The 11,582-nt window shown below is 47.9% G+C and overlaps 1 protein-coding gene across 1 annotated transcript; it reads left to right on the top strand.

Moving 5' to 3' along the window:
* The first annotated feature begins 285 nt into the window (after positions 1–285).
* Positions 286–1,614, top strand: LOC136539540 (transcription repressor OFP8-like). The gene is made up of 2 exons (XM_066531505.1): positions 286–1,341; positions 1,439–1,614. The coding sequence occupies exon 1, from the start codon at positions 416–418 to the stop codon at positions 1,235–1,237; it is 822 nt and encodes a 273-aa protein (XP_066387602.1). The 5' UTR covers positions 286–415; the 3' UTR covers positions 1,238–1,341; positions 1,439–1,614.
* The last annotated feature ends 9,968 nt before the right edge of the window (positions 1,615–11,582 follow it).

Raw genomic sequence — 11,582 nt, 5'->3', positions numbered from 1 at the left:
CCATCTTGACTGCGACAGTTTATGAGAGATGTGAAAAAGGTCTGACATCGGTCAAAACACCAGAGATGAGTTTGTGCTTAATTAGGGTTTAATCTAACCGTTTTAAATTTCACACCAGCACCCGCCAGATCCTGTCCATGCAAAAACGAGCCGTTTGACTTTGCATGGCTGCTGATCCGATCCTGTATTCCTGCCCTCCGGATGCAACAAACGTGCACCAGATGGCTCGCTCTTTTTAAGGCCTCTCCATTCATCTCCTTCCTCCTCGCCCGAGCCAACACACGACAGCCTTTTCCTTCCGCAACACCCACCACCCACGGGCGCAGCCGCGCAGGCGCAGCAGCCTCCGATCCGGCGGCATCGATCTCCGCACTGCTCGCTCCCGCCCCCGCCCCCACCAGAGCAGAAGCCTTCCATGAGGGTGTTGCTGTCGCGCCGGCGCGGCGCCGGCCGCGTGCTGTGCATCAAGAAGAAGGCCCGCGGCTTCATGTGCGGCTGCGGCGGCACCAAGGCTGTCTCCATCTCCGACGGCTCGTCCGAGAAGTCAGCAATGGCCACGCCGCAGACCGCCGCGTCGACCACTCCGCTTACCGCCATGTCCACCACCACCACGACCAAGTCGACGAGAAGAGGAGGGGAGAACATGCCGGTGCCGGCGAGGACAACATCAACCACGGAGGCTCCCTCCTCGTTCTCATCCTCGCCCTTCTACGCGGACACCACTGACGACGGCGGCCCCAGCAGCATGGAGAGCACGCCCAGCCTGTCGACGCTCCTGCGCCAGCTCGGCGAGCTAGAGCGCAGCGTCCGCTTCCTGCACACCGCGGGGCCCGCTCCCGCCGGCAACGGGGCGGAGGCCGGCGCCGGCGTCACTGATGGCAAGCAGCAGAACGGCGGCGGCAGCCGGCGGCACCACCTTCGGACCGTGAGCGAGGGCTGCGGCGGGTCCGGGCGGGTGGAGGAGAGCGTGGCGGTGGTGAAGGAGTCGGCGGACCCGCTGGGCGACTTCCGCCGGTCCATGCTGCAGATGATCGTGGAGAATGAGATCGTGGGCAGGGCCGAGCTCCGGGAGCTGCTGCACCGGTTCCTGTCCCTCAACTCGCCGCACCACCACCACCTCATCCTCCGCGCCTTCGCCGACATCTGGGAGGAGGTCTTCGCCGGGTACGAGCGCACGCCGGACTTGCTCGTCTCCCACCGCAACAAGAAGCATCACCTGACAACGCGTGGTGTTTGATTCGTCTGTTCCTCCATCGATCGATCAATCTGTCGATCCGTCCATTTCTTGTTCGTGGAATCATATGGGCTCGTGGCTGGGCGGACGAGACTGCAAGGTTTTCGGTAGGTTTTTTTTTCCGTCGATTTCTTGACGCATTGGTATCAAGCATTCAACAAGCGTGCTGTGTACAAAAGATTGACCAGTTTTTTTTTTTTTCAGTCGAAGCAGTATTTTTTTCTCACAAAAAAGCTGCTGCTACAATGTTTTTCATCTGCTACCGTGTAAAATTAATGCCAGCCGAACAGCCCATAAATGAACGAGACTGCAAGGTTTTCAGTGGGGTTTTTGTCGATTTCTTGGCGCATTGAAATCATGCGTGCTGTACTGACGTGTACTCCCTCGGTCTAAAGAAAAATGTAATTCTCATTTTTTTTAAAAAAAATCAAATAATCTTAAATTTGTAAAAATAGTGACAGATATGCTTGTTATAAGATAACATCAGAATATATTTTCATTATGAACAAACTTATTTAAATATATAAATATTGATACTATTTTCTATAAACTCAATTAGATTAAAGATAATTTAGATCAAGAATTACCTTTTTTGTTTGAACGGAGGAAATACAAACGACTGAGCGGATGAGCCGGCAAGAATACCGAAGGCTCCACGCAACAAGTTTTGCCTTGTTTTTCTAAGCTGCCTGCAGACTTTCAGTGCAGAGATAGTGCGCGTGTTTTTTGTCCTCCATGCACGAGTACGACGTCGCTTTTAGCCGTTGCATTCGTGAAGAATTGACGGACCACGCGACGCAGGACGCACTGCACGGGAAGAGGGAGGGAGAACAACGTACTACAGATACAGCCGGCGGAATTGGAAATGACCAAACGGCCGGAAAGGCGCCGCCCGTGATCCCCGGGCGCTTGACTCGTTGCTGCGCTACTAGTGGGGGCGAAATGATGGTGCTTGGCTTTTGGCGTGCGCGGCGATCGCGCCCCATCGGAAATGCCCACCCGTCGCGGTCGCACGGCATGCCTCACCAAGGGTGATTTTTTTTTATTTTTAACACATTTTTTAAACTAATTTTAAAATTAACACTGTTTATTTTTTTTTTCAAATCTAATACTTTTGTCCGCGCCTATTCGCACGGCGCGACAAATTAACGCTGTCGCGCCGTGCATGGGGGCGCGGCGAGGCTGTCCACGTGATAGCGAATAGACCGCTGACCGGTGACGTGGCCGGCTCTGCTGTGCCACCGATCAGGGCGCGGCGGTGACGCGCCACGCATCATGACGCGGCAGTGACGCGCCACCGCCCAGGGCGCGGCAGAGCCTAATATAGGACCGCGGCCCAATCCCGCCGCGCCACACCACCGCCCTGCCGCGCCCGCCGCGCCTGCCCGCCGCGCCGACCGCGTCACGCACGCCGGCGCACCACGCCCGACGCGCCCCCCGCCCACGCACGCCGCTCGCCCGCCGCGCCCTCCGGCCACGCACCGCGGCTGCCCGCCGTGCCGCGGACGCTCGCCGCGCCCACCACCGCCCTCACTGCCGCACCCGCGACTGCCGCCGCCGTCCTCACTGCCGCGCTGTACACCGCTCCCTCTCTCTATCCCTTGTCCACCTGCCAACGCCCGCGCCTCACGGCCCGGTCTAGCGCGCCGCCGCCGCGAGGTCGAGCGCACGCTGCTGCCGCGAGGATGAGCGTCGCTGCCGCAAGGTACTCCCTTAGTGTATTTGTTGATTGAATAGACATTGTTAGTATAGTAAATTAGTACAATATGTAAAGTTAGTATAGTTAGTAAAGTATATCAGTATAGTTAGTAAAGTTAGTTAGTTTAGTTAGTATAGGCAATATGTGGCAGAATCGTCCGAAATAACACGTTTATGGAGGTGCTCGTTTTCCACTAGATACTAAGCACCCCGAAAGCAAGCTACAGCGGACGGTATCCGTCGGACACACCCCAAGGGAGAACTCGAAAGAACCACATTTTTCCCAAGGATTCAATAATAAAAACGAGTTACAATACTGGTCCCTTTCATATATTAGAGTTTCTTAAAAATTACATTATTACATTACCAAATGTCAGAGTGCAGAATAATAAACAGCGGAATTTAAAATAAACATCTAGCGATAAGAATGAGGATCCGTCTGTGCCCACCAGAAGAATCCTCCACACAATGGTACTTCTCATGTATCACCTGCAACAGGGGTAAATAAACCATGAGTACACAGTGTACTCGCAAGACTTATCTGACTAGTGGGAATAATTTCCCGACTCTAAGGAATATGATAAGCTTTATAGTTTGCTGATTTTCTTTTGGTAGAAAGCAATACTAATAGTGAGTCCTTATTTATGTTATTATTATGAGCCATATTAAGTTATTACCTATCCAGTCTATATAAGCACTTGTTCTACTTTCAAGCAAGAGTTGAGCAATCAATTCCATTTCATCACCTTCCATCTTTAGTTCTTACTACGGTGCTAGAGTTAAGACAAGTCGTACCGACTCGGCGGCAATTCATGAACCAATGTGCCCAGCTAGGTGCCCCCAAAACACACGCCTGTTTATACCCCAGGCACAAGCAGGACTAACCCATCACCCTCCTGTCCTGGATGTCCAGGCCCTCGTCTAAACTTGAACTCCAAGCTCCTACTCCTGAGTCCCGAACTCAGTGCGGTGCAAGGACCTCCACCATCTCCGCTGAAAGGTCCTTGTGTGGTTTTGGTAATTGAGTGACAACTTAGGTGGACTAATTGTGTTTATGTGAGAGCACCAAGTTCAACTGCCCACTTAGATATGCGCCATATTGCGTCTTTATTGTGTAGAATGTCTCCGAGTGGAAAGTCTGTCACCACAGTAATTTTGTGGCTTTCAAAATAATGGCGAAGCTTGCGTGAAGTGATTAGGAGGGCGTAGAGTAGTTTTTGCACATGCGGTATCGGATTTTTGATTCTGACAGTACCATGCTGATGAAGTATACGGGTCATTGTACTTTATATACACGCTCTTCTTCTTCTTTTTCTATGGCTATCGCTGTGCTGATCACAGTAGAAGTTGCCGCAATGTATAGCATCATGTCCTCGTATTTCTTTGGAGGTGTGAGAACGGGTGAGGTTGTGAGGTACGTCTTGAGTGAAAGCTTCGTTGGCTTCTTCTGTCCACTCGAACTTGTCTGTCTTCTTTAGTAGCTTAAAGAAAGGTACCCTTTTTCGCCAAGCCTTGATATAAAGCGATTGAGGGCCGCCATGCAGCCTGTTAGTTTCTGCACATCCTTGACACTTCGAGGAGGGCCCATCTCTGTTATGGCTCGAATTTGCTTGACGCTGGCTTCGATTCCACGATGGCTGACTAAGAATCCTAGTAGTTGTCCTGAAGGAACTCCGAATACACACTTGCCTAGATTCAATTTCCACCTCCACCTCTTTAGGTTTTCGAAGGTTTGCCTTAAGTCTTCAATTAGTGTGTCTGGGTTCTTTGTTTTTACTACTACGTCATCCACATATGCTTCTACGTTTTTGCCAATCTGATCTCCAAAGCACGTTTGCATAGCTCTTTGGTATGTAGCACCAGCATTCTTGAGTCCAAACGACATGGTCTTGTAGCAGTAGGCGCCGAATGGAGTGATAAAAGATGTCTTGCTCTGGTCTTATTCTTTTAATGCAATCTAGTGATATCCTAAATAACAATCAAGAAAGGATAATAGGGCAGATCCTGCTATCAAATCAACTATCTGGTCAATGCGTGGTAGCCTGAATGGATCTTTTGGGCAGTGTTTCTTGAGATATGTGTAGTCTACGCACATGCACCACTCGTCCATGTTCTTTTTTTGTACTAGAACTGGGTTTACCAGCCAATCTAGATGAAGGATTTCTCTGATGAATCCAGTTGCCATTAGCTTTATGATTTCCTTCTTAATTATTGCCTTCTTGTTGGGTGAGAATCTTCGTAGCCGTTGCTTCACAGGCTTTGATCCTTCATTGACATCGATTCCGTGCTTAGCCAACTCCCTTGGGACACCTGGCATGTCAGCCAGCTTTCAAGCGAAGATATCTTTGTTGTCCCGAAGAAAGTTGGTGAGCGTGAGTTCCTATTTTGCCGAGAGGTGTGTGCTGATGGTTGCCATTTTGGAGGGATCACTAGTGCCTAGGTCGATTTGCTTGACGTTGGCTTCTTTTGGGGGTGCAAGGATGCTAGGCTTTTTAGCCGGTATCACTAGTTCTTCTAGGCTCATTTCTGTGGCAATAGTGACTATTTCTTTTCTACCATCGGCGGCTTGTGCCTTGGCTGTAATTTGAATTGCCTAAACATCGCAGTCAAAAGCGCGCTTTAAATCACTTCGGAGGGAAAGGACGCCGTTAGGCCCTGGCATCTTTAGCAATAGGTACGGGTAATGCGGTATTGCCATGAATTTTGCTAGTGTTGGGCGCTCGAGAATTGCATGATATGATGAGTCAAAGTCTACAACTTCAAACTTGATAAACTATGTTCGGTAGTTTGAGGGAGTGCCAAAAGTAACCGGTAGAGTGATTTGTCCAAGTGGCATAGCTGCCTTGCCGGGTACTATTCCATAAAAAGGGTGCTTGTTGGTGTAATCATCCCATCAAGTTGTAGTCCCATCTTCCTTAGCGTCTCTAAAAAGATAATGTTGAGTCTGGCTCCCCCATCGATTAGTACTTTAGTGACAGTCATGCCAGCGATAGTTGGATCTAGAACTAGTGGGTAATGGCATGCGTTCCCTACGCTAGTCCATTGGTCTTCTCTTGAAAATTGGATTGGATACTATGACCAATTGAGATATCTTGGTGTAGCCGGTTCTGCTGCTATGATGGTTCATAGAGCTAGCTTTTCTTGATGTTTACTTCTAGAATCTAGAGCTCTAGCGAAAATTACTGCTACTGCTCCCCTGGATTTTTGGAATCCCTTTCCTTCATGGTTGTCTTCATCTTTTTTCTGATTGTCTTCCTTAGTGTTTACCTTATTATCCTTTCTCGTGTATCGCTCATTGAATGTGTAGCAGTTTCTAGTAGTGTGATTTCCTTTAGGAATCAAATAAAAATGCATATTTTCAATGTCATCATACCCTCTGGGTTTGGAAAACTTTCTTGATTTATCAGCCATCACCACGGTGTTGTCTGGTCCACGTTTCCTTTCCTGATGTCTGATGTTTCAATGATTTCGCTTGCCCAAGTTGTCTTGATTGTTTTTATCCGAGAACCTTTCTCGTGTCTTCTCCTCTGCAGTAATCATCTTTTCTACTGTGCGTCTGAATTCTTCATTGCTTCTTGGGTTTTCTTTGCAAAAGTCTTGAAATTACCACCTAGCCATAATTCCGTGAGAGAAAGCTTTGATTACTTCTCGTTCGGTGATGTCATGTACTTGGGCGCGTAGTTTGCCAAATCGTCGATAGTAATTTCTGAGAGTTTCGCCTCCTTTCTGCTTGAGTCCTTTTAATTCCATGTGGGTGATGGGGTGTGTGATGATCCCCACGAAATTTCCACAGAAACTCTTTGCAAGTCTTCACAATTTCTGATTGACCCTGGATTTAATTTGTCGAACCATTGGAGGGGAATAGTTTCCAGTGCCATGGGAAAGAATAAGGTCTTGATATCGTCGTCTTCTCCGGCTAGTTCAATTGACCACGAGTAAATTCTGAGCCACTGCTTTGGTTCGGTCTTGCCATCATATTTAGAGTGGTTGGATGGCTTGAACTTGTGGGGTAGTCATATTGAAGCAAGTCCATTTGCAAAATAGGGGAATCTATCGTGTGTTCTGGCTTCTTTGTATTCTGATTCGGCACCTCCTTCCTACCAACTGTTGTCTTGGCGAGAATAGTCCTACGGGGTTGTCTGAATAGGTGTTTCGCTTCTGCTCTTCCTTGGTTGTTCGATTCAGTAATTTTGACTATGGTCCCTTCTACTTTCTCTGTTGTGACTTCCGCCTGGTCCAAGTCTCTCGAAAGCGGACTTCTTTTGGTTTTGATCTTCCCTCCTATGAGATGTTGACCAGGCAGGTAGACTTGAGCGGGCTCTTTCATCATGCGTCCTTAGGGCTGCTGTCTGGAGGAGGTCTCGGAGCTGTTCCTATTTTTCATTGGGAAGTGATGTCGCTCTAAGTTCTTCTAGTGCTTCTCAGATCCTACTGTAGGGCGTATTCATTGCATGTCTTTCTTCGACTTCTTGTTCTAATTTTCTTCTACCGTACTCAGCTAGATCTGACTTATATTTAATCCAAGCTTCCTTGCGCTGCCTAGCATGGCGCTGGCGTCCTTGCTTCAATTTGTTTCTTCTTTCTCTGGCTTGCTTCTGACTCTCAGTCTCACCATCGTGCTCCTAGATAAAGGGTGATATGTTGGACTCAGATTCGTCCGATGACCTAATGTCAGGTGCTTCTGGGGGGACCAGAGGTGATTGAGGATAGCGAACCATCAATACTTCTCGTGTGTGAATTGTTCTGTTGTTGGTGTTGGTTCTTACACTGTCAGAGTTGTTGATTATTTTAGTAGAGGCTTCAAAGTCGCAGATCAAGTCTCCTTAGTAGGGTAGAATTGTTGTAGCCGTCGTGCCATCTAGTTGGGTACTGCTGTCTTTAGGAACATAACCTGGCCAGTGGACGATGTAGTCTTGAGATGTTATAGTTAGTACAAGACCTTCCTGAGCTCCTTTTAGAGGCCTTCTCAGCACCAGATCGAGGGATCCTTCGGGCCATGCCTGATTTGATTTTGCCATGTTGTGGAGTCCAAATAGAAAAGGCCCTGACTTCTTGAAAGAATTCTGAGTATACTCTGAGTTGTATTCTTGATAGGCCGAGGCCACATTCTAGAGCCCCGTCGGCAAAGAACTTGGTTTCCTAAAAGAACTCGGGTAAGATTCCATCTTAGATGCAGAGCCTGAATTTGAGTCGGATGTGCAAAGCCATGAATTCTAAGTTGGATCAGACATCATGAGCTGCGCGAGTCTTCTGGTGAGTTGATCTGTCGTAGTTGCTGAAATAAAAAGGTCTTTATGGTGATCCGAATCTTCGAGGAGATGACTTTGGAGCTTGCCATCGTCGCCTGTCTCATAGATCCATGAACCAAAGATGAAGGTTGATCCCATCGAGAAGATCATGTTGTCGAGGTCCGTCGAGCTCTCGAATGCAAATTCACTGAAAGCCCCTACCTGGCACGCCAGCTATCGATGTTTTACCACCGATAGCCTACCACGGGGGTACCCAGGACAGTATGTTCGGGCTTCAACGTATGCAGAACTCAACAGTAAACACGAGAGACAATCAATTTATCCTGGTTCGGGCCCTCGACCGTGATCGAGTAACAGCCCTACGTCCAGTCAACGTTAGCCTTTGCGTTGGATTGATTGTAAAATGTTGCGTTTCGTTCTGTTTTGTCTGTCTAGGAACTCCGCCCTCCTTTATATAGTCAGGAGGCCAGAGTCCTAGTCGGTTTATAATGTAGAGTCCTAGTAGGATTACAGGGTAGTATTACTACTAGGATTACATGGGAGGAATCCTAATCAAACTAGATCTCCTCTCTTCCTTGCGGTGTATCTCGTGGGTCCCGCATCGATAAGTACGTACGACGATTTCAACGACTTGATGAAGTTTCTTGAAATGCTTTTGTAGATGGATTATTGTGTTAGAATTTTTTATGGAGGAAGTGTTAGGAGAGAAGATGGTATGTTTGAGGATATGGAAGAAGAATTAGAATGGTTTGATGAACCTCCTAATTTCAACGACCTTTGTGTTCGTTTGAATGCAAAGTTTGGCGGTGATTTCACACTAAAGAGGAGGTTTGATACTAGGAAGACTAGGGCACACCATGTCCTGATGCCCTTGTGTGACCCTGCTCACTAGTCTCGCTACACTAGGGTGCTCTAAGGTTCCAATGTGCCCATGGCTGAGGTGGTGGTGGTGGAGAATGGGTACAGGATGCAGGGTGTCCTGGACGGGCCGTCCATTAACGGTGTGGAGGCAATGAGCAAGAATTGGGGTCGAAGGGGAAGCAGCTCAGGGTAACATGGATTTGGACAGTCAGTTGACGTAGGAGCAATTTCATTCAAGTCAAGTAGGTTGTATAAGCAATGACTTCGATGTGAATGAGTTTGAACTAGAAGAGGAGGAGTAGGAGGAGGAGGACAGGATGGGTGATGTAGTTAGCAGTGATTCGGACGATTCAGATGATGACCTGGGAGATAGACATGCTATGCCCACATCGGTTGATGCCATGCCAGTACCTATTCATGGTATGCCATTACTAGTACCAACTGAGGTTTTGCATGCTATCCAGGCTCAGGGTAGACTAGTCATCGATTTGCCAGCAGATGATACCCCCTATGATTCATGGGGTAGAATTAGTGAAGTGTAGCAGTATGTTCCACCACCACCTTACACAGCGACTGAGCTTGAGCAACTAAGGTCGATAAACATACCTTTTAGGGGCATTCCAAACTATAGGGATGTCAGCATGATAGATATGACAGTTTGTAACACCGGTCTCTAGATGTGTAGCAAATCATTGTATGACCATGAGAAAGAAATCCTTAGCAAGGGGATGATATTCAATACAATGTCAGAGATGAAGCTCTTCCTTCAGGACTATGTTGTGTATCACTATAGGCCGTACAGCATCACTCATTCGAACCAGGAGTTGAGGTACCTCGTGATATGCAAAAATGGTTGTATGTGGAGGTTAAATGCACAAAAGAGACAGAGTGATGACAAGTGGAGGATAAGTAAAGTTGTCGAACCCCACACTTGCCTAACAAATAGGAGGAAGAAAAATCAGCAGTAGCTCACTACACGTTACCTTGCCCGTTGTATATTGGGGCTTGTTGATGACAATAACAACATTTCGGTGTCTTCTTTACAACGGTCCATATCTGGATCCATTAAGTATGATGTGAAGTACGGAAAGGCTTGGTGTGCTAAGCAAATTGCCCTGGCGATTCATTGGGGTAGTTGGGAGGAAGCATACAATAGGGTGCCCCGCATCTTACGTGCAATGCATTACTACAACCCTAGCTTGAAATGGTTTGTGGACACCAGAGGGATGTATTTTCGAGACCCATTGAGGCATGTCCTCTATCGTGTGTTCGGGTCATTCGCGCAAACGGAACATGCATTCCAGTTTTATTGGCCAGTCATACTTGTTGATGGCACTTTCCTGATAGGAAAGTACAGGGGCACCTTGATGATGGCTGCTGCTATTGATCCTGAGGACTAGATAGTACCCATGGCTTTTGCTTTGGCAGAGGGAGAGAACAATGAATCATGGTCATGGTTCATGCTGCTTCTACGTGTACATGTGCTTGGCCCATCTCGCACTATATGTTTGATCTTGGACCGTCACCTAGGGCTTCTTAATGCTACAGCTGAGCATATAGATGGATTCCCACCTCTAGTGCATAGATGGTGCATGAGATACTTTGCCGCTAATTTCTGGCGACGTTAGAGGAAGAAGGAGGTATGTGACAAGGTAAAGGCTCTATGTTGTGTACGTATAGAGCACCAGTTCAAAGAGACAAAGAGAGAACTAGACAAGATGCTAAATGAAGCGGGAAAGGCCTAGTTAGAGGCACAGATGGAAAGAAGGCTCAGTGGGCGTTAGCATATGATGAGGGGGTTTTAGGTATGGCATCATGACCACTAACTCCTCGGAGTCTTTCAATCATGTATTCATCGGAGTTCGATTGTTGCTTGTGTCTGGAATTGTTGAGTTCTCCTTTCATAAGTGCAATGAATATTTTGTCAAGAGGTGGGAACTTGCGTAGAGGAATATAGCTGAGCAAGGGCGTTTTAGAAAGGCCAGAGCAGAACATTTGAAGGAGGCCGAGGAATTGGCCAAGTAGCACACCGCCGAGCCGTATGGACCCCGCCGCCATATCTTTAGTGTACGGGACACGGGTGGCACAAGCTTGGGTGGCGAACGATATGGTGGACGAAACTACCGAGTTGATCTTGAAAAAGTAGAGTGCAGTTGTAACGTCCCTCAGATCATGCATGCCTGTTGCTCTCATATGATCACGGCCTGCAGGGTTCGTGGGTATAACTATGAGGATCTGCCATATATGTCACCCTTGTATCTCCGTTCAAACACCGTTAGTATTTAGGAGAGGAGCTTTGAGCCATACCTTGACCTGACACAGTGGCCACCTTATCATGGTTATGACTACGTGTCGTATCCAGATCTAATGAAGGTAGGCAAGGGTAGGAGGAAAGAAGCGACTCAAGGGGGACATGGATGCTATGAGAGGGTACGGCGAAGACATGTACAGAGAGGGAGACTTCAACGAGACCCGTGGTAGGAATCTTTACTCCGTTTGCAAAGAACCTGGTCACAAGGCTAGCAAGCATAGAAGGCAAG

The sequence above is a fragment of the Miscanthus floridulus genome, chromosome 2, assembly GCF_019320115.1.
Source record: "Miscanthus floridulus cultivar M001 chromosome 2, ASM1932011v1, whole genome shotgun sequence".
Classification (NCBI taxonomy): domain Eukaryota; kingdom Viridiplantae; phylum Streptophyta; class Magnoliopsida; order Poales; family Poaceae; genus Miscanthus; species Miscanthus floridulus.
Note: the sequence above shows the minus strand (reverse complement) of the source record. Positions and strands in the feature narration are given on the sequence as shown.

What these genes read in the sequence shown, in the direction of transcription:
- LOC136539540 (XM_066531505.1), top strand. Translation starts at nt 416, where the DNA reads ATGAGGGTGTTGCTGTCGCGCCGGCGCGGCGCCGGCCGCGTGCTGTGC.